Raw genomic sequence first — 19,817 nt, 5'->3', positions numbered from 1 at the left:
GAATGAATTCGATCACCACGCGTGGTGTCGTTCAGCATTTTTATGAGTAGCTCATGTGTTATCTTTGCTCTTGAAAGGAATGGATACTAAATTTATCGAGATAATGTGTTAAAAATTGTCGCATATACTAGCCAGCAAGCGGCGAACTATCGGAACTTTAAAGATTTCAATATCCTGTGTGAATATCAAAATTTTACGTAATGTTTGATAAAGAAAGTAAAAATAAATTATAATAACGTACGCGAATAGAAGTGGTGAGGAAATATTAAAACAATGTTGTTTGCCACTTTTCAACGGTTGACACTGTCTCGAATAGGCATGTCGATGATTAACGGCAAGGGTTTTTGTAGCTTGTCCGCAACGATCATCAAGCTTCCTGAGAAAAAGTTTACCTTGAAACTCGGTCAGCTTCTTTTGTTCGATAAATACAAATTTGTGACAAAAAATTCAATCGCATCTAGACCGCAACGATTCATTTTCACAACTTCAAGTAAATTGCACGGAGTACAAGGCATTCAACAGAACGTATCCACTTTTCAAATGAAAAAGCGTCCGTTGAGAAAAAAGAGATCTATATCAGAGGACGAAGAGAGCAGCATGCCTGGAGTGAGATTTACTCGATACCTGTTATTTCTTTGATATACATGCTATAGGATAAATTCAATACTTCATTTTAAAACATGTTCAGTTCTGGAATATCAAGTCACTGGCCACTGCAGACGAATATGATTTAGAAGGACTCATGGACGGTTTACTTAAACAGGATTTATATTTGCCACAAAAGATTTCAACGTCTTCAGAATGTGAGTAATATTATGTCGTCACCGTATTATGTTTCACTTCCATGGTGCAAATTGATGCCTTGAAGCTTTTATTTCTATTTTCACTCAACCAAATAACAACTGTAATTAGTTACGAAAGACAAGTTCGACAACTTGTTACGTTTAAAGATGAACGGGCCTTAGTGTCTAAATTATAAGTTGTGTTATTGATTCGCTTCAAATGTTTGGTCTGACCATTTATCCTTGACTAGTTGGCGGAAATAATTATTCTCAACACTGGTATATTGATAAAAATACAGTGAATTCGTATAAAGTAGATTTTATCTATCCTCGGAAACACAATAATTGCTACAGAAAAACGTATACTTATAGTTTGCGAATTCACTCAGAAAAAAAGTGTATTTAGTCACGTTCTATTATTTGTGAACCTGCCCCGCTTTCCATTACACGCTTATTGAACAAATATCGATAGCGCGTCAAGAGGTATGATACCTACCTTTTATTTATTTATTTATTGTTGATTGCCACCTTTGCATGACGCAATATAACAGTCGGTTTATAATACTGACTTGATATCTGTAGGGTTCATATTATCTTATCGTCATCATATTTTTCATTCTCATATTTAATAAACAAATATGTTTCATTCCAGTCGGGATTTTCAGGACTTTCCTTTGGAAACTTTGTCAAAGAATTTTGTCATTATTTCATGATTTATCCTTATTCTGATCAAAGTATGTTACTGTCTATAGACTTTTTACTCAAACCTACCTACTCATAATAGATACAGCACTGCCATCTCACTCCAGTCTCTCATGTAGGCATGTATGGATGAGAGTGAACCTTGATGGTGTGTATGCGTGTGTAAGTATCACTAGATATATATACAAGGTTCAGGGATACAGTCTGCAGTCGTTCCAGTGATTCATTTGGTGAATGATGTACGAGTAGCAGGAATTGCGTGATACATTATCACATAAAAACGTGTTTTTTATCAAACTCTTCAATTTTTTTTCTATTAAAATTGTATGATAGTTTATTCATGGGCAATGTGAGGAAAATCAATAAGTCCAACAGCAGATAAAATATAACAAAGGTTTTGGTCGGGAGTACATTTGATAGTTTCTTTTTAAATCAAAAGTATAAAAAGTAATTTTTAAAATAAAATATGGAACAGAATTTATGAAAATACTGATTCATGAGTTCGCAATATCTAAAAATAAACATACGTAATACTCTTCAGATTCTTCGTTAGTCAACACCTCAGATGCTAACATAATTACCATTCCAATATACAACGTACTCTTAATTCTACATAGTTTTCATTTATCGTCAGTGCATACTCTGATTTTAAAAAAGGTTAAGAAGAAAAAATTTTGAATCATATATTATCGGGAACAAAGATTCAAAATTTGCACTCCTGGACCGGCGCTTGTTAGTATCAATTGACAACAAGAACTATTTCGTTTCTGATAATCATACACTTCAGGTATATGTGTGGTTCACAATTGTATGAATCACATAAAAAGCAAGTATGAACGCGAGTGATCAACCCAGTATGGGCCTTTGCGTCAAACTGCCATTGCCGCAGGCAGAACTGCAAGAATTAATAGATAAAGCCAAAGATTGGTCGCTTATGAATGGAGCCTGCATGCGATCGAAGAAAAATTTCAACAGAGATACTCTGCAGTTTGCTCCATTTATTCTTATACCGTCATCATTTCCAAGGACAGAATTTAATCGAGCTTGTGAAATTCAAATAATATTAAATGAACTCATGCACAGGGTTGCCCATGACTATGAATTCCTGAAAGAAACCCTCAAAGAAACAATCAAAGTCGATACTTTTACCCGGAAATTGTTTGATATTTATGAAACGGTCCACGGCGAGGGATTCACTCAGAAAGTATCTTTAGGAATGTTAAGGTCCGATCTAATGCTTGACACCAGTTGCCCTAAAGAACGCGGCTGCTCACAAAATCACAAGCCATATTGTTGTTGGAAACAAGTAGAAATAAATACGATCGCATCAGGATTTGGATGGCTTGGTCCTGCCGCTACAAAATTGCACAAATATATTCTACAGGAACTTGATCGCACAAACGAGCTAAAAAATTTACCCGACAATAATGCGCTCCAAGGACTATGCACGGGAATGATTGACGCGTGGAATATTTACAATGATCCAAAGTATGTATATAATTTTTTAAATGTCCTCAACTCAAGAAGAATTTCATTCCTATAGATATTCCCAAATACTTTTGAAACAAGACAAACATCGTCTTTTCTTTCGTTCATGCTTTTGTATAACGTCTAATTACCTAATTATTTTGTGCTTCTTTCAGATCCGTTATTTTATTCATCATTGAAAACGTCACGTATAACATTTGCGATCAGCGTTTTCACGAATTTGAAATCCGCAGACTTAATCCATCCATTAAGGTAATACGTAGAACACTGAGCGAGCTAGCTGTTGAAGCACGTCTCGGTCCCAAAAAAGAGCTGATTGTTGGAGAACAAACCGTCGCCGTTGTCTACTTCAGATGTGGCTATGAACCGAGTCAATATCCCACTGAGAAAGAGTGGGATGTAAGATTACTTATAGAAAGATCTTTAACAATCAAATCCCCATCGATTCAATATCATCTAGCTGGTGCAAAAAAAGTCCAACAAGCTCTGGCCAAGCCTGGAGTTCTCGCCAGATTTCTGAAGGACGAGGAGACAGTTCAGCAAATCAGAGGAATATTCACTGGTAAATATTATCAAAATTAGATAGCATACTTTTACACTAATGTTGTGGAATAATAATCAGTAAAATTACGACTGCATCGGTTTAAAGAATGGTCACTGAATCGATCATTTTAATCTGTTATTGATTCAAAATTTTCCAGGTCTTTATGCTTTGGATTTTGATGAACACGGGGAAAATGCAATAGACATGGGGATAGCAAATCCTGAACGCTTTGTTTTGAAACCGCAGCGAGAAGGTGGTGGAAATAATGTTTATGGAAATAACATAAAAACCGCACTAGAATCCATGAAGAACCAGCAAGAGAGATCGGCATGGATCTTGATGGATAGAATCCAACCACCGTTGCAAAGAAACTATCAAATACGAGCAGGAAGTGATACAGATACAGAAATGAAGGAAGTCGTTTCGGAATTGGGCATATTTGGTGTATTGATCGGCGATGAAAAGAATATTATCATTAACAGACAAGTTGGTCACATGCTTCGAACAAAATTGGCCAGTGCTGATGAAGGCGGTGTTGCGTCAGGATTAGGGGCTTGTGATAGTCCCTATTTAACTGACTAGTTGAAATGCACATGTAATACCGTCGTTGTTAATTATCACCTGATTTTGTACTTAGCAGTCAAGAACTAAGAGAACAACTACTGATGAAAATCTGAGAAATGATTGTAATTTACGCCTAAAAATTATTTTATACGAAGAATAGGCTTATTTAGCATTTAATGTGACAATAACTCATCCCTGTGCCACACATTCTATTTATATGAATATATTTTCGATGATACTTTATCCAACGCTTCCTAATCAGCCAATTGTCGGAACTCGCCAGAGAAGTATGGAGTAATAAAATAATATATTTCTGGACTAGTAATCCAGAGTGATCACTTGTACTACGTACTAAGTTTAACCTACCATCCTTTTCTTAGATACGTCTAAATTTACTTTATGGTGTGATATTTTCTACTATTACTTATAGTCATATTGTATATTGGAATAAGTCTTTATGTTATATAAACAGGGGGATAAAGTTCTGAGAACCCATACGTCCAATTAATTTGAAATTTTGTCACGAATGTTATAGTAAAAATACCCGCAAATATGAATTTCACGGTCAAAACTCACAAAAACTGATTTAAAAAAAGTTTTTCTATGTTATTTCGATAAGTGTTGATCTTAGAAAAAAATGTTTTCTACAAAATTTGTAGCGTATAAAAAGATTGATCTTATACCTATGTTCCAAACAGTTTTTGTTTGAAATAATTATTTTCTCGTTCAGGAAAATTAGGATAATGCTTCAATATGTACGTTATTATGCCTCTGTCATAAGGAGACCTAACTTATTCTAACCTTTGATCTGCGATAGTCACCAATCCCAGTGGTAAAGTGCGTAAAAGAAAAAAAATCGAAACTAATGGACTTTTGGCAAAACGTACTTATTGGAGCATTATCCCATTTTTTCCAAAAAAAAAGATTTCAGACAAAAACTGTGTAGAACATAAAAGATCAGTCTTTTTATAGGCTACAGCTTTTGTAGAAATTTTTCTTTCTACGATCACCGCGTATCGGAATAAAATAGAGAAACTTTTTAAAAATCAATTTTTGTGAGTTTTGACCATGAAAATCAAATTGGCGGGTATTTTCACTATCATATTCTGATCAATGAGCCAAAATACATGGGCATTCGAAATTCCAAATTGATCGGTATGGGCTTTTCGGAACTATACCAAAACAGGGTGCTGAACCAAAAAATAAAGTAAAATTCACAATGTCACATTTACCTAGTCTTTTTACACATGTTATTTATATCGCAAAAGCAGAAGAATAATAAAAGAATTGCAACAGAGCATTATCTATGAAGAGGAAAAAGCCACTAAACCATAGACTGCTAGTAATCGTTCAATATATGTTTTTTTGTTATTACATTCCAGCAATGCCAGATGTGATTCACGCAGTAGCTAAATATGAGGTAGAAACAGAGCCCCGTGAAGTCTACTTTTTCCGAGAAGGAACTGTTGTTTTTTGGAATATGTCAGAACTTGAAAGTGGAAATTTACTGAGATTCTTGAAATCCTATGAACAACATAGTTATGCTGATAAACTGGTGCAGTCAGAGAGTGAACTAATGCTGTACACGCATTTAGAATCTAGGTAAGATATCAGAATGGTTGAAGTGTTTTTGATTGCACCGATCTTTATTCCAATTTGTATTGCCTATTGATATAAGTCTTAATTAACGGATGCTCAATGTATGTACCTGACAACCTGATTTTTGGTATACGTTACAGTAAAAAGAGCCATTTGAAAGAAGGAAATATCATGTTGGCACCAAATGCCACAGACTTGGATAAATACACATTCTCAAATGCAATTGCACTCTCTGTCAAACTTGGCATATGGGAAGCATCACTAGACCGTTATGTGGATTCAATTGCTTTTGTTACCGATGATCTGAAATCTGGTCGCCCAATAAAAATGAGCAGAGAAGAAGTTCTGCGAAAGCAAGGCGAATTATTTGCGCTCAGGCATATGATCAACTTGAGTTCCGACCTTTTAGATACCCCAGATTTTTACTGGGAAAGAGATGAATTGGAAAATTTATTCCAACAAACGTGTAGTTATTTCAGTATTGCCAAACGTACACGGGTATGTGAAATTATAGTAATACACAATATGTCAATCAATTTAATTTCGTACTAGCGAAATATAAAACTGCTTAAACATTTCTCCATTGTTAACGAATTCGAACTGAAATCTTAGATTACCTTTGTATTATAAATTCAATTATGGATCTGACCAATATTTTATATAGAATAATATACATGATTTCTGTCCACAGGTGATGAATGAGAAACTGAATCATTGCGTTGAACTTGTAGAACTTTTGTCATCCCATCTTAGCGATCGTCATCACGTTCGTTTAGAATGGATGATAATTGTATTAATTATGGTTGAGGTAGTATTTGAAATACTACATTACATCGATCGTTATTTTGCCGATCAACCCCAAACATCTGAAGTGTTGACCTCCTAGTTACACTCTAATATCAATTAAAATATCTACGTGTATATATATATATATATATATATATATATATATATATATATATATATATATCATTTTCAGCGAGTAATTTCTACAATAGCAGGTTATAAATACTGTAAATATATAGATAATTTGCGTTTATAAAGTATAAATAGTTACTTATTTGTTATTTGCCACATATGTTGCCTTTACAATAATAAGAGAAACAAATGTATAAGGAATTGAAAACTGTTGTAATGATGATTAGATTTATTTTAGTTATCAGGCTCATGCATTATAGGGGCATTGCCTAATTTTAATTTTGAGAACTTTCGTATTGACTTTTCAATGCTGTGTAACATGTGTTATCTGTTACACAAAATAAAAACAAAGTAGAAAAATAAAATTCTCTACCCTAAATACATTTTTTGATAAAAATAGCTGCAGATTCCAAGAATATGAATATTTTTCGAAAAGAATTTTTAAGGCGACTCGATGTTTCAAATTTTCAAATCGAGATGAATCGAAAACGTAAACATGTGTCGCTGCATGTCAGATCCAAAGGTCAGATCGACCTAGGTATATGAAGCTAGCCTGTGAACTTCGAATTTCTTAAAAATTTTCACGAAATTCCTATGTTGCAGGCCAACTTTACTTTCCTGCCTTTCTTATAAATTGTCATAAACTACACCATGTTATAAACCATAAACGTCAATTACTCGTCAACTTACCACGTGCGTGCGATGTGCACGTGACAGCTGCGTTTGATTCGTGATTGTTTATGCTAACTAGAACTCAAGTGGGACCTTATGATCTGTCATTTCTGTTCTTTGGTAGGCATTCGTGATTCAAGTTTTGATCACACATTACTTATTTCGATTTTATATCGTAGGAATTAGAGAGAGTTTATAGGGAGGGGAAACACGGTGAGTTTAGGTTAGATTGCAGCAAGAATCTTCGGAAAATTTATTGAAACCATGTCGGGTAAGATGCCTTTGTTGAACGTTTTAATTAGCTGCAATACAGAATTGTTCATATTCAGATTCAACTATCCGTAATTTGTATTCTTCCAGACAACGTGTGTCTTCAACTTCCAGTGTCAGTGGTTAACCGTGCAACAACATCGACGGATCGCAGTGAATATCTTTTAAATCTTTTAGAAAATATCTTACCACCCTCAGATACTAAATCAGTAAATGAAGAATTGAAAAAGGTAATAAGAATAAAAATTTTACTTCCTTTGTTCCATTCATCAGTCATCTTTTAACATTTTTCACTTTTCAGACATTCACTTTCAACAAATACAGAACAAAGCATGCTCGCCGTAAACCAAAGAAGGCAACATTTTTAACAGCCAGAAAAAGATCAGAACTTGGCTTGAATAAATTGGATAACAGGATTAACTTGAAATACGTTGATGCATTAGCATTGAACCAGCTGTGGCTAGAGTACATGCGACAAATGCTTGGTGTTAACAATTTCACTGATTTACCGCAAGGACCAGTCGAACCAAATTGGGACAACATTGGTCAACAATTGCTAAAGGCTGACTTCCATGGAGCAAAAATTCTTGTCATTAGATCTAAATGCCCAAGTTTGGTAGGCATTCATGGCATTGTATTGCAAGACACTAAATGTACCTTCAGAGTTATTGGAGAGGATAGTATTATCCGAAGTAAGACAACTCTGAATTTTAGCATTGAAATCTAATTCTATTGGAAACAAAACTTCTGATTTTTATTGAATAATTTATCAAGATTTGTGCCTAAAGTTACCATGCATACAAAATTTGCACAAGTCTACAAAAAAATGTTAAGACATCCTCATTAGTTACATGCACTTAAGTATATTATTCGATGAGAACGAAAAGGGATAAGAAAAGATATGCGATTAGCAGTATACAATGAAAGATTTTAAAGTTGCTTTCTGTAAACCATCATGAAAATATTAACGCTTTTTTTTCTTGCAGCAATTCCAAAAGACACAGCTGTATTCAAGATATGTTTGGGCAATGTCAATTTACAATTGTTTGGCAGAGAGTTGTGTGTCAGACCTGCTGAGAGATCAGTGAAAAAATTCAAAAGTGCTCGTGTACCTGATTTATAACATAATTACGATTATGAAAATACAAATATTGCTAAAATTTTCTTGAGTACTTTTAATGACTTATCAAATATCACAAATGAGGCTTTCCCATAGTCAAGAGATACGTGCATAAAATTGTATCTTTAACAAGTACGTTGTGCATTTTAATCTTTAATTTTTTTATAATTTTTATAAAAAATGTTTAGTGACGAATATCATTTGTTACTGGTTAATTAATATGGGAATGTGTATGATAAGAAAATGAAAATATGTTCGTCAAACAGGCGGTTGTTTATTTCTCACTGTGCATATCCACTTGACACAGTTGTTATATCTTACAGCAAAAACAATTGAATGCAATCCAGTTCTTCGATCATCCATTCTTGATAATTACCTTTTGTATCATTTATTCATTTTTTTTTTTCAATAATATTAATTCATATCATATTTTTGTCTACTACTTACATGTTACACTAAATACCAATATAATATATAATAATATAATTATATATTTATAATATATATGTATAATTACTAATAATCCTTGCTTTTTTGTTTGCTTTTTGCAATAATTAGTTATAATAGTATTTCAAAATATTCAAATAATCATGATATTATAATAACAATTTGCGATGCGGATTGGTTAAATCCTTATTCAAATAATAAATCACTAACCACTTCATTTCCAAAAATTTCATTCATGATAAATTTGATTTAGCTATGTTGAAAAGATAAGTGCAATGATGGAGTTTTGGGATTGTCGCGTACCTTTCGCACGCACCACCAGTTCCTAACGAATTCTTACAATTTATTTACCATAATTTAAAGGATCAGTAAACCAATTACACAGGCCTGAAGAATCAGAAACGCAACTAAGAATTCTACCCTAATCGATCCCTCACGAGAAATAATTAGTGTATTTGAGTTTAAAGCATCCCTCAACATGCAGTTAATGATTAATAACGATGCTCTTGTCATGTGATTTGGATTAATGTTCATACACCCACCGAATCAGACTCGTGTTACGTGTTCACTGTCCCATTCAATAATCAGGGGCAATCTACAATTATCACTGCGTTACGTTAAGGCGTATAACTTATTGAAACAATTTTTTTCCAAATAATCAATGTGTTAATCATGCCGTCAGTACACTTTGCAACGGATCAGTTAAACGTACACAGTATGCTGGCAAAAGATAGGTATTTTGCGACGTACCACTGTAAATATTTATTCAGCTACTATAGAACGGTAGCTTCCGAATTTAATTTAAATGACAAATCAGCCACTATTTCTATGAATCATCAATAAATTGTTAATTCAACATTTTTTTTACAGATTAAATGATTGCTATTGAAGTGTGGTGGACAAATGCTATCGCAGTATTAACATCATTTAAAAATCAATTGATATTCTTGCTCCTGTCATCCATGCAATTCCGATTATTAAGGAAGACACTTTCCTTAAAAAATTTTAAGCCTATTGTATTCAGATCAACTGTTAGCACAGCGTAAACTGGAGCTTATTAAATAATTCGGAACGATTTTAAATCATGTCATTACTTCGGGCATATCATTTTTTTAATAGCCATGTAAAAAATTCTGCCATTAAACAACTGCGGATATGTCAAGGACATATAATTATAGCCCCCCTCAACGTTCTTGATTGCCCCGGTAAATTGTCAATTCGATACTATTGTTACTCAATTATGTAAAGCAGCCTAATGAACATACCATATACATATTATATACTTTATTTTTTCAATTATTCATAAATCCTCTAATTAATACTAATTTTTGTTGCGCCCACAAAATGCTTTTTTTTAGGAATAACTGTATTAATAATTATTTTTCATTTTTTTTTTTTTTTACATGAGACGTGTTTTGAGATTGAATAGTTGACAATTATTACAGCGGTAGATGATGTTTTATAGAATACATGTTTCTAGTTTTACTAGTTTATTAATTTTCTCCTTCATTGAATTCTTTTTTCCTTTACAACTACTAGCTTGACATTGCAAGATATTTGTCAGACAGCAGATTTCTGACGGTTGACTGTAACATATCAATATTAATGGAACCTTGCTCTAGCTAAACCTTATAGAAAAGTAGGTATTGTTGATCATTGTGGAACGTGTTGTGAAATGTGTCTCACATACCGTAGCCCTGATAGGCTGCAGTAGGAGGTGCATAAACTCCTTGACCCGGAGGTGCATAAACACTTTGAGGTGCGTAACCTGGTGCCATCATTCCTGGTCCTGCTGTCAACATCAACTGTGGCTCAGCTGTAATTAAATTATAGCGTATTTTACAAATATTTTTGACACCTACCATTAATTTGAAAAACTTTCCGATACAAAATTACATTTCATTGATATCAATAAGAATCGTGTACAAGTATCAACAATTTTTTAGAAAAATGGAGCGTTTAAATACCAGAACACATGAACTTACCATTTCAAATCATTTAAATTAAATTAAATTAACACTTACGCATGATCATTGGTTTGTGCTCCTGCTGATCTGTTTCTTCCAAGCGCTGGCTTTCAGCTTCTTCGAGTTTATCAACCTAAACGAGGGATTACAAATGAAAATCACAAAACAAAAAAACAAAAAAAAAAAAAAAAAATGTGAGTGACGTACATAATAGTATTTGTTTAAACTGATGAGCTGTTTTTATAATTTTCAGGGAAATAGTTTCAATGCTACAATACCTTGGTGATGTACTCTCGGGCAACTTGAATTAGATAAGGCATTGCGAAGTGAAGGATTCTGTGCCTCCAGGCAAGTTCCAAAATTACATCGGGATGAAGCAAGTCATAACAGTAGAAGAGGCAAGCTGCAAAACAATCTTTTGATCCTCTCTCTAAGAACCATTCTAGCAGTTCCTCAGCTACCTCTGCATTCCTAGACTCCGCAGCATACTCCATAGCATCTCTAAAATTTAGTGAAGCTTTCAAAATGTAGCAACTACAGAGTTAACAAAAATATTTCAAACTGAAGCAGCCTCTCACCGGAATAGCCTGTCTTTTTTGCAAAGTTCAACCGATTGTTTCCATCTGTTATTGCCTTTGTACAGGTACGCCGCAATCCTTCTAAACTCGATTAGCTCGTGTTTCTCAAGCTGCTGAGCGAGAGCAATGTTATCAAAGTTATCAAAAGCGTCTATTGACGTCCTCAAACCTTGATAATCTTCCTCGTCAATGAGAAGACCATTCAATGCTTCATTTATAGCTTTGTTGTTCAAAGATTGGACTGATCTAAGATAAGGCTTCACAAGTTGCAAATGTCCTGTACGAGTGAAGTAAGCAACCGCTCTTGTATGATCCATTCTTGGTGCAAGGACAAGTAGAACATCATTCAGCAATAGTGGCTTGTATTCTACGTAGAATTGGATCGCCTTGTAGTACAATTCCACATTAGCTACCTTGGTGATCACATCTTTGAAATGACCTTCGCGCCACGCTTCTGTTGGATGCTGCATCATTGCTAGTACCGCGTTATCAAATTCTTCATATTTGTCATACAAGAATACAAGCTCCGCCCATAAATGAGCTTGTTCCGCCGCGCGCAATACCTGTGTAATTGTTCGAACATGAATACTTATACTTATAAGTTGATATTTTTATTTCAAATTCTAATTTACAGTAAATTACCTTCGGTATGTTCACACGAGACCAGAAGAGGTCGAGATGCTCACGCATCCGTTGTGGCTTGTACTTGCTGTATAGAATAGCAAGTTCTGTGAACATTCCCATGTGAGCCCTCTCCAAACCTAACGCAGCCTCCAATAGATTGATGAGTTCTTCAAAGTGTCCGCGATCTTGATAATATTTGATCAAGTCCTCAAGCTCGTCGGCGTGAACAACTATGTGCAGACCACACATTTGGGCCAATCGAAATTCTCCGCTGTCTACACAAGCAAAACACACCTCTTTCCATGTGCGTGTAGAATTTGCTTTACGAGCGCTATCAACGGCTCCTTGAAACTCTTTCAAGTGAACGAGAGTAATGGCTAATCGAGCAAAGTTGGATACGTTGTTGTACAAAAGTTTTGCTGCGTCGTACATTTTGTCATCGAAACAACGATCACCGATCTGAAAAGATAAATATTTTTTCAGGTGTTCAGCAGTTTTGAAATGCAGTCAATTTTAGCAACACACTAGAAGCTTGCCAATGAGGTGAATAACTGAATCAACCTAGTGGGTTCAAACATGAATTACCTTTTGAATATCAGCGTGATTTGGACCAGAGATAAACTCTTCAAGATCAGCAAGGCGATTGGTGCGAGCATACGCGTAAATGAGTTCGCTTTCAACAAAGGACTCTCTCGCCTTCTTGCGAGCCATTTGCAAGTAGCGAACAAGATCTTCCCAGTGGGAAGTTCGATGAGCAGTCTCAACTACATCGACGTATGCTGATGGATCATCGGCTTTGATGAAACTGTCAATGGCCTCTTTCACTAGACCCTGTTGTAGCTGAGCTTTAGCCAGCTGTGACCACACTGCTGGTTCGTTGCATCTAAAGGTTGAATTGCATAGGTATTTTCAGTCAAGTGATTGACATAGTCAACAATTCGAATATTTAAGCAATCTTACCTTTCGGCAAATTCATAAGCCCTATCCAAATTATTCACTTGTTCAATCAGCACTTGAATAGCTGAAGTATTGACATCGAATTTCCGGAAAATGGCGAAAGCTTCTTCGAATAATTTGTTGCTGATAGCAATGTTGGCTATATCGGGTGCATCATAGTTGTCCAGACGATTTATGTACTCCATAACGCGTGTGCGATCTGCTTTTATTGCTGTCAAAATCAGCAGATTTTGTAGATTACGATGATCGCTAAAGACACTGCTGTCAAGTACAATTTTTTCAAGCAATTCAATCAATTCATTTGGCAAGTCAGCTGTCATGAAGGCCTTTACAGTTACAGAAATGTCTTCTGGATCTTGGGTCTCTGACAGTGCAGTTTGAACCACCTGTAATTGTTGAAGTATATGAAAAGTTAAGGTTTGCATATTCTTATATTTCTGTCACGAGAAGCACGAAAAATTGATTTAAAAGTCAGGAAAACTTGGTGGACCAAAATTATACTTGTAAATCAGCTGTATTAAAACCTTTTGCAACTCTCCCCTACTGACCTGATCAATAAGTGGTCTCTTGTAGGGATTACTTTCCAAGAGAACCTCGGCCCAGAGATCAGGGTCTCGTCGTCTGACCAAATATCTGGCTTCACTTTTGAAAAGACTATTTTCATTGCATACGCTGATTAATTCTCGATCGCATTGACCACGTTCATATGCTACACATGCTAAATGAGGATCACGTTTCTCGCAATATTTACCGACAACACGGCTATCGTAGAACTGATTTTCCCTGTAACATAGAAGAGATGAAAAATGAGAATAGAACTTAGAAAAGTCAAAACTACACAGTTTATTTGATACAATTACATACTTGAGGAATCTCTCAGGATTATTGTTACTATCGATATAAATTTTAGCTAAAGCATTATGGGTGGCAGGCTCCACACAGCCTTCGTGAACACGAGATTCCAACCAAGGCAACAAGAGCTTGAGTCGATTACGTTTTTCAACCTCCTCAACCAGTTCGTCTGTAGAGAACTGACCCCGGACGACAAGAATGAGGTTTTTTATTATATCTTCTGAACAATCGACATCCAACAAGCCACCAATTACAACGGGTAATCTCGATGGGTTGACCTAGAAAAAAATTAACAAAATCATAAGTTTCAAGACTTTTTATCCAGCATTGATATACAATTCCAATTAGAATTCGATGTTTACCTTTTGAACATATATCTCGATGTATTTTTGTAGATTGTTTCTGTACAGGTACAAAACAAGATCGTGCACAAAGTCGAATCGATCGCAAACAATGATAAGAGGCAATTGATCGGACAATTTTGCTTCCTTCAAAAAATTCTTGACTCTTTCCGCATTGTAGCAATTGCTCTCACGACATATTCTCTCAACTTCTTTGATCTGTCCTGTTTTACAGGCAGCTTGGATATATTTGAAATGAACTTCCTGATCTTGACTGAAGTTCACAATCGATCCAAGGAAATAGAACAATCCTTCGTAAGATTTAAAGCTCTCGAACAAATCTGTCATATAAATACAGAAGAAAGATAAATTGTTGCACATAACAGAAGGTGTAAAAATTTTAATAAGCGTTTAACTAAAATTAAATGAATGGTTAATGAATATTTACCAATCAAAGCCTTGGTGGTCAGTTGCTCATGGTACTTTGTTGCTATCTGTACACAGATCTGCAAGTTTTGTCTCATGTTTGCAGTTAACATAGCTTTCAAGCATTCCAAGGAGTCTTCTACAGATAGAGTACCAAAGAATCCAACTAGCCAATCAGGCGACAGCATCTGCGTATGGACTACAGCTCGCTTAATGTCATATAAGTCTGTGTAATGCTCCAGAGCTCGTTGTAGAAGACCTGCTTTCTCACATAACTGGGCAACATGGGCACGATCATAGTGCGTAAACATTTGATTCCCAAGTATGGCATCCGCCACTTGGGGAGCAGACATCAAATTCATTTCCAATAAGCGAGTTTGTAATGCACCTTCACTAGCTCGATTATTCTTCAATGCATCTAACAAAAATGCTGTACACTGTTGCACCATGTTCTGTTCCATGAATATGTCTACAATCTGGAAAATGTTAATTTCAGAAATTCATTGATTAGCTAGAACTAGAATGTAAAACTTTTTCGAAATGGTAACTGACGCTATTTCTTTATGGAAATATAATGAGTATTAAAACTCGACTATAATTTGCTATAAACAATATTTACAATTTTATCAACCTAGTTCAATAAATTGTCATGTCAAATAACCAGTCTATATGTAAAAAAACAATAACATTTTTAAACAGAAGAATCGGAAACTAATTTGAGAGAGCTTCTCTTTCATGCAAGGTATTTTGTTTCGAGAATGCTGGTAACATTCCAAAGAAACAATTTATCGTGTCGGCCTGACTAAGACTACCAAATAGAAGATCTTTGATATATTGTAACCAAATCCAAACCACATGGGTTGATAAGTTCTTTTGAATGCTGTGACTCATATACTGTATTAACACAGAATGTAAGCTCAATACTTATCAGCTTCAATGTGTGAGTAGTACAGCTTTTCGTATTCCAGAAATTAATCCTCAGTTTTCAATAATGTTTCACAGTCAAGTTTATTACTCATGTCAAACAAATTGCAGATAAAAATATAGCATGTTATGGAAACACAGTCTCTTATCAGATGCAATTTTTTCTATCTATTGAATTATAACAGACACATAAGTACTCATAATGTAGAACAAATTTTTCAACCTATTCATGACGACGCAACTTGAGTCATGGCTTGCTGCAATTTGTTACAATCTTCCCGCGTAAAATTTTTTTCTGATTATCAAGGTTTTTTAATATAAAAAGTACTGTCAAAAATTTCATAACTTCATCTCACAACATGCCATGGAAATATTCATTACATATAGGAAATGTTTTTAAGAAATCGGGAAAGGATATTTTAAATCATATACTCGCATACTAGAAACAAATCAAATAATTTTGGAGTAATAATCAAAGTAGAGTTAAGCATATAACAGCAATTAAAAAATAATTTATGAGTACAAGGGTTTAAAACTATATGAAATTTGAGTGATGAGTTTTGACTCGCTATCAGAATTAGTGAAAATTTGTGGGGCTTCTATATCAACTCAAAAATTTCAATACTGATCCTTCTGACTTCATCAAACTTCTGTCAAGCCTACAAGTCATATCAGCCAGCTTTGAAAATCAAATAAAGATGGAAACTCACCTGATTGATGTCAGCCAGAGGTTCGTCATCCTGAACCAACATTTGCGCAAAAGCAACACCTTGGTCAGGATTAATTCTCATCACATTTCGCAGCAAGAATACATAATCCGGAGTGTACGAAACCTTCTTGGCATACAGAACAATCTTTTGGAATTGCCCAGTCTCAGCAAAACATTGGATAACTTTGTTGGGTACATTCGCCCTGAGGTAAACACTCAAGGCAAGAGTTGGATCAGCTTGTTTAACAAGATCCCCTAACTCTTCACTGCATTCCAATTTGTCTTCCTTCAACCATTTTTCAAGAAGTTGCTTGCGTCCTTGCACCAAGACAGGACGGCAGAGTTCCAATGACTCATACTTGTTTAGTTGACCTTGATCCAACAGTATACCAAAGTATTGAAGCAACGGAGATGTCTGCCCCTGCGTAGCTGGGACCTACATACACACAATTGTTCTCGTAAGTCTAAAAATTGTTGTGGCTCCTGAGAGTACGACCAGATTCATCACACAAAAAAATATTATAACATAAACAAAAACCGTCTTACCTGCTGGAAACGCTGAATGGTTGCCGGAGTCCTAAGGATACCTTTTGGAGCATTGGCAGCAACTTTGGCAGCCTCGGCGTACTGGCCATTTTGGAAAAGCATGTTGAATTTTCTCACAAACAAGTCTTCCGCCCCAGACAAATTGTTTCTAACAGCCATTCTCAGAGCTAGTTCAGGATTCTGAAGAACTCCATTAATGTATGGAATTATGTTCTCTTCTTCGACGGAAACAGACAATACTTGCCCCTTACGATTGACTCCGATGATTCCCCCAGAAGCTTCATGGGGAGCGGTCACAAAAATTGTTTCTCCAGAGATACGGTTCATAAATATACAAGTTGCTGATTCTATGTCATACATATGGATGTAGCCGTATTTGGTGATTAAATATATCACGTCATATTTCGAGCTGACCTGCATTGCAACTGGAAAATCACCTCCAGCTTCGGGTGGAAAGAAAACGTCGACTGCTTTCTTGGGAAAAGGTTGATTCCCAGCTGGAGGTTGACCAACCTCTATAATATGCAACTTAGCACCTTGGACAGTCCTTACAGCAAAACAAAATAGATTGCTGGGTTCTGCATTGCCCTCCATTTTGAATTGCGCAAAGGAAGCAGCATGCCCTTCAATTGGTTGAGAACATTTGCGTTCTACGGAATACAACTGCATCGCGCCAACGACCCTGTTATGTTGCGCCGAAATTCCAATCAGCAATAACCAAGTTTGTTTTGGGTCAGTTCTGTAGTTTATGATCTGACATCCGTTCAGTGATGAGTGACGATCGAATGTTTTATGAGGCTGAGAATCCCCTTCCATGGACCAATGATAGACAGCAGTTTCAGTGACTAGGGCCAGAGTATTCAAGGAAATCCACTTCCAAAATACAACATCTTCCGTCATGGTATGGGCTTTCATTTTTGATTTCATCTCAATGTTGAAGATTTGCAACGTCTTTTGGGCTACGAAATAAAAGCAATGATCAACCAAGCTGCGAAGAAACAGTTTTTCCATTTCAATTAAATTTACCAATAGATTTTTCATATCACTGTTATCACACATAGAAATGGAAGAGTTATTATAAAAAAGTAGCAATGAATGAAACAGTCGGCTATTTATTGTTATAATCCGAATTGAGATAATTCTGAGGCAGATAAAATGGTGACGATTTCTTTGTTGGTCCACAGCAAAGGTTGAATAAGTGCGAGCTAATCAGTGTACTTGTAGAAGATAACAAAAGATACAATGATTAATAAAAGAAGAAAATTGATTTCATATACCTTTCAAAGCTATTACTTTACTCGCAGGATTCATAATTGCAGAATCGGCTGAAATTGGTCTCCTAATTGGATTGGCAGAGTCATTCATATCGATAATGACGACTTGCGATGTATCCGCAACCTTTTCTCGTACACAAATAAATTTGTCCGACTCCATCGTAAGTGTATTGAAGCTGACATTGTTGGCATTGATTCCCACAGCAGTTAGCTGAAGAAAAAATACACTCAAGATTGCTTAATTTTATAAGGATTAGAACAGCAGCTTGTTTGAACAATGAAATTTTGATGACACCATTTTGTACCATGATTCCAATGTTCAGTGTATACACAGTACTTAAAATGGGAAAAAAAAAATGGGCAAAAAGTTGACAAACATGTTGTTCTTCTAGCGCTATAAGTTTTGCCAAAGCAAGTGAATCAAAAATGATAGAATGAGTATGAGAAAATCATTGTTAGCAGTCGTGCGAAGTTCTTTTGTCATAGGTCGGAAATCTTGTTAGATATAATTCCAATCAGATATTTCTTGGTTGGTCTATGTACCTCAAAATAAACTAAAAATAAACTTCCTGAGACGTAATTTTAAATTAAGTTCACTGTAAGATCTCTATAGTGATAAAACTACAGGTATAAAGAAATCTACTGATACGAAAATCAACATAGACTCGTATGTTCTGGTGTTAAGAGACGAAATTTTTTTCAAATATCTATGGAATGTGGGCGGAAGCGGGGGGCGTATTCGCAGACGTGGCCTCTAATGCTATCAATGATCGGTTATCGGCTGAAAGAAAAAACCTTAAACGCATAATTGATCGATTTTTGCGTAAGGGTGGAGAGACAAATGTAGGGCAGAACAGAATGAGGGTAGGTTCGTTGTTCCGAGATGTGCGTACTTTTTGGAATTAACGATTTTAGTTGCCGCGGCGGGGGAGACACATCATATCTGTCAACGCAACGTCAATGGAAAAATTTTCACCACTTCTTGAACCGATCATTAAGAATCTGGTAATTTCAATCGAGCTTGATGATGCGAGGAATAAAATCGATAAACTGCAAGATTCGATAAAGTGAAGAATTATCTCTTCACAACAATGGAACGATAATGAAATTATCAAATCAACTTCAGGATAACGAAAAATCAGGTCACCTACCTGGAGATGCTCCTGAAACCTTATGGGCAGCAACTGCGTCATTCTGGCGGAAATTTACGGTCGTCCTACAATATTTTTCACCGTTATCTTGTCCCTGGTACGGATGTGCGGCCCTCGATATCACTTGTACACAAAATTTCACGTTTCTCGTGGGTTATTCACTCAATAATCAACTCATCCGCACGCATTGACTGACGCAAATGCCGTCACAGACCGCTGACACCCAACATGGCGAAGGACTTCCACCGGTGTGAAAAAGTAGTTCCTGAGATCGGTAATATTTCCAGCATTAACGACGCGCGACACAACTCGCTTAGACGTCGGCGACAATTCCCCTTAGCGCATAAATGAAACAAGGAGAT

The 19,817-nt window shown here is 35.6% G+C and overlaps 4 protein-coding genes across 5 annotated transcripts; 3 read left to right on the top strand and 1 right to left on the bottom strand.

The window, feature by feature from the left end:
• The first annotated feature begins 273 nt into the window (after positions 1-273).
• LOC124299868 (required for meiotic nuclear division protein 1 homolog) lies at positions 274-6,885 on the top strand. The gene is made up of 6 exons (XM_046753277.1): positions 274-606; positions 689-803; positions 5,463-5,682; positions 5,820-6,177; positions 6,371-6,592; positions 6,623-6,885. The coding sequence occupies exons 1-5, from the start codon at positions 274-276 to the stop codon at positions 6,563-6,565; spliced, it is 1,221 nt and encodes a 406-aa protein (XP_046609233.1). The 3' UTR covers positions 6,566-6,592; positions 6,623-6,885.
• LOC124299867 (glutathione synthetase-like) lies at positions 862-5,377 on the top strand. The gene is made up of 3 exons (XM_046753275.1): positions 862-2,972; positions 3,128-3,534; positions 3,674-5,377. Exons 1-3 carry the CDS (start codon positions 2,317-2,319, stop codon positions 4,096-4,098), a joined length of 1,488 nt encoding a protein of 495 aa, XP_046609231.1. The 5' UTR covers positions 862-2,316; the 3' UTR covers positions 4,099-5,377.
• A 168-nt stretch (positions 6,886-7,053) lies between the features above and the next one.
• On the top strand, positions 7,054-10,093 carry LOC124299871 (ribonuclease P protein subunit p29). Of its 2 annotated transcripts, none has more exons than XM_046753280.1 (4): positions 7,054-7,389; positions 7,630-7,769; positions 7,841-8,231; positions 8,526-10,093. In XM_046753280.1, exons 1-4 carry the CDS (start codon positions 7,338-7,340, stop codon positions 8,660-8,662), a joined length of 720 nt encoding a protein of 239 aa, XP_046609236.1. In that variant the 5' UTR covers positions 7,054-7,337; the 3' UTR covers positions 8,663-10,093. The 2 variants fall into 2 exon arrangements, with proteins under 2 accessions (XP_046609236.1, XP_046609237.1); XM_046753281.1 differs by having other exon boundaries at positions 7,054-7,540.
• On the bottom strand, positions 8,914-19,712 carry LOC124299857 (clathrin heavy chain). Its single transcript, XM_046753254.1, has 15 exons — positions 19,456-19,712; positions 18,308-18,515; positions 17,031-17,989; positions 16,486-16,920; positions 14,874-15,327; positions 14,447-14,766; positions 14,097-14,362; positions 13,781-14,015; positions 13,236-13,618; positions 12,861-13,158; positions 12,294-12,734; positions 11,652-12,214; positions 11,352-11,574; positions 11,131-11,206; positions 8,914-10,922 (listed from the first exon to the last, which is right to left on the bottom strand). Exons 1-15 carry the CDS (start codon positions 19,495-19,497, stop codon positions 10,789-10,791), a joined length of 5,037 nt encoding a protein of 1,678 aa, XP_046609210.1. The 5' UTR covers positions 19,498-19,712; the 3' UTR covers positions 8,914-10,788.
• Between the last annotated feature and the right edge of the window lie 105 nt (positions 19,713-19,817).

This window comes from Neodiprion virginianus, chromosome 3 (genome assembly GCF_021901495.1).
Source record: "Neodiprion virginianus isolate iyNeoVirg1 chromosome 3, iyNeoVirg1.1, whole genome shotgun sequence".
Lineage (NCBI taxonomy): Eukaryota > Metazoa > Arthropoda > Insecta > Hymenoptera > Diprionidae > Neodiprion > Neodiprion virginianus.
This window is presented reverse-complemented; position numbering and strand designations above follow the sequence as displayed.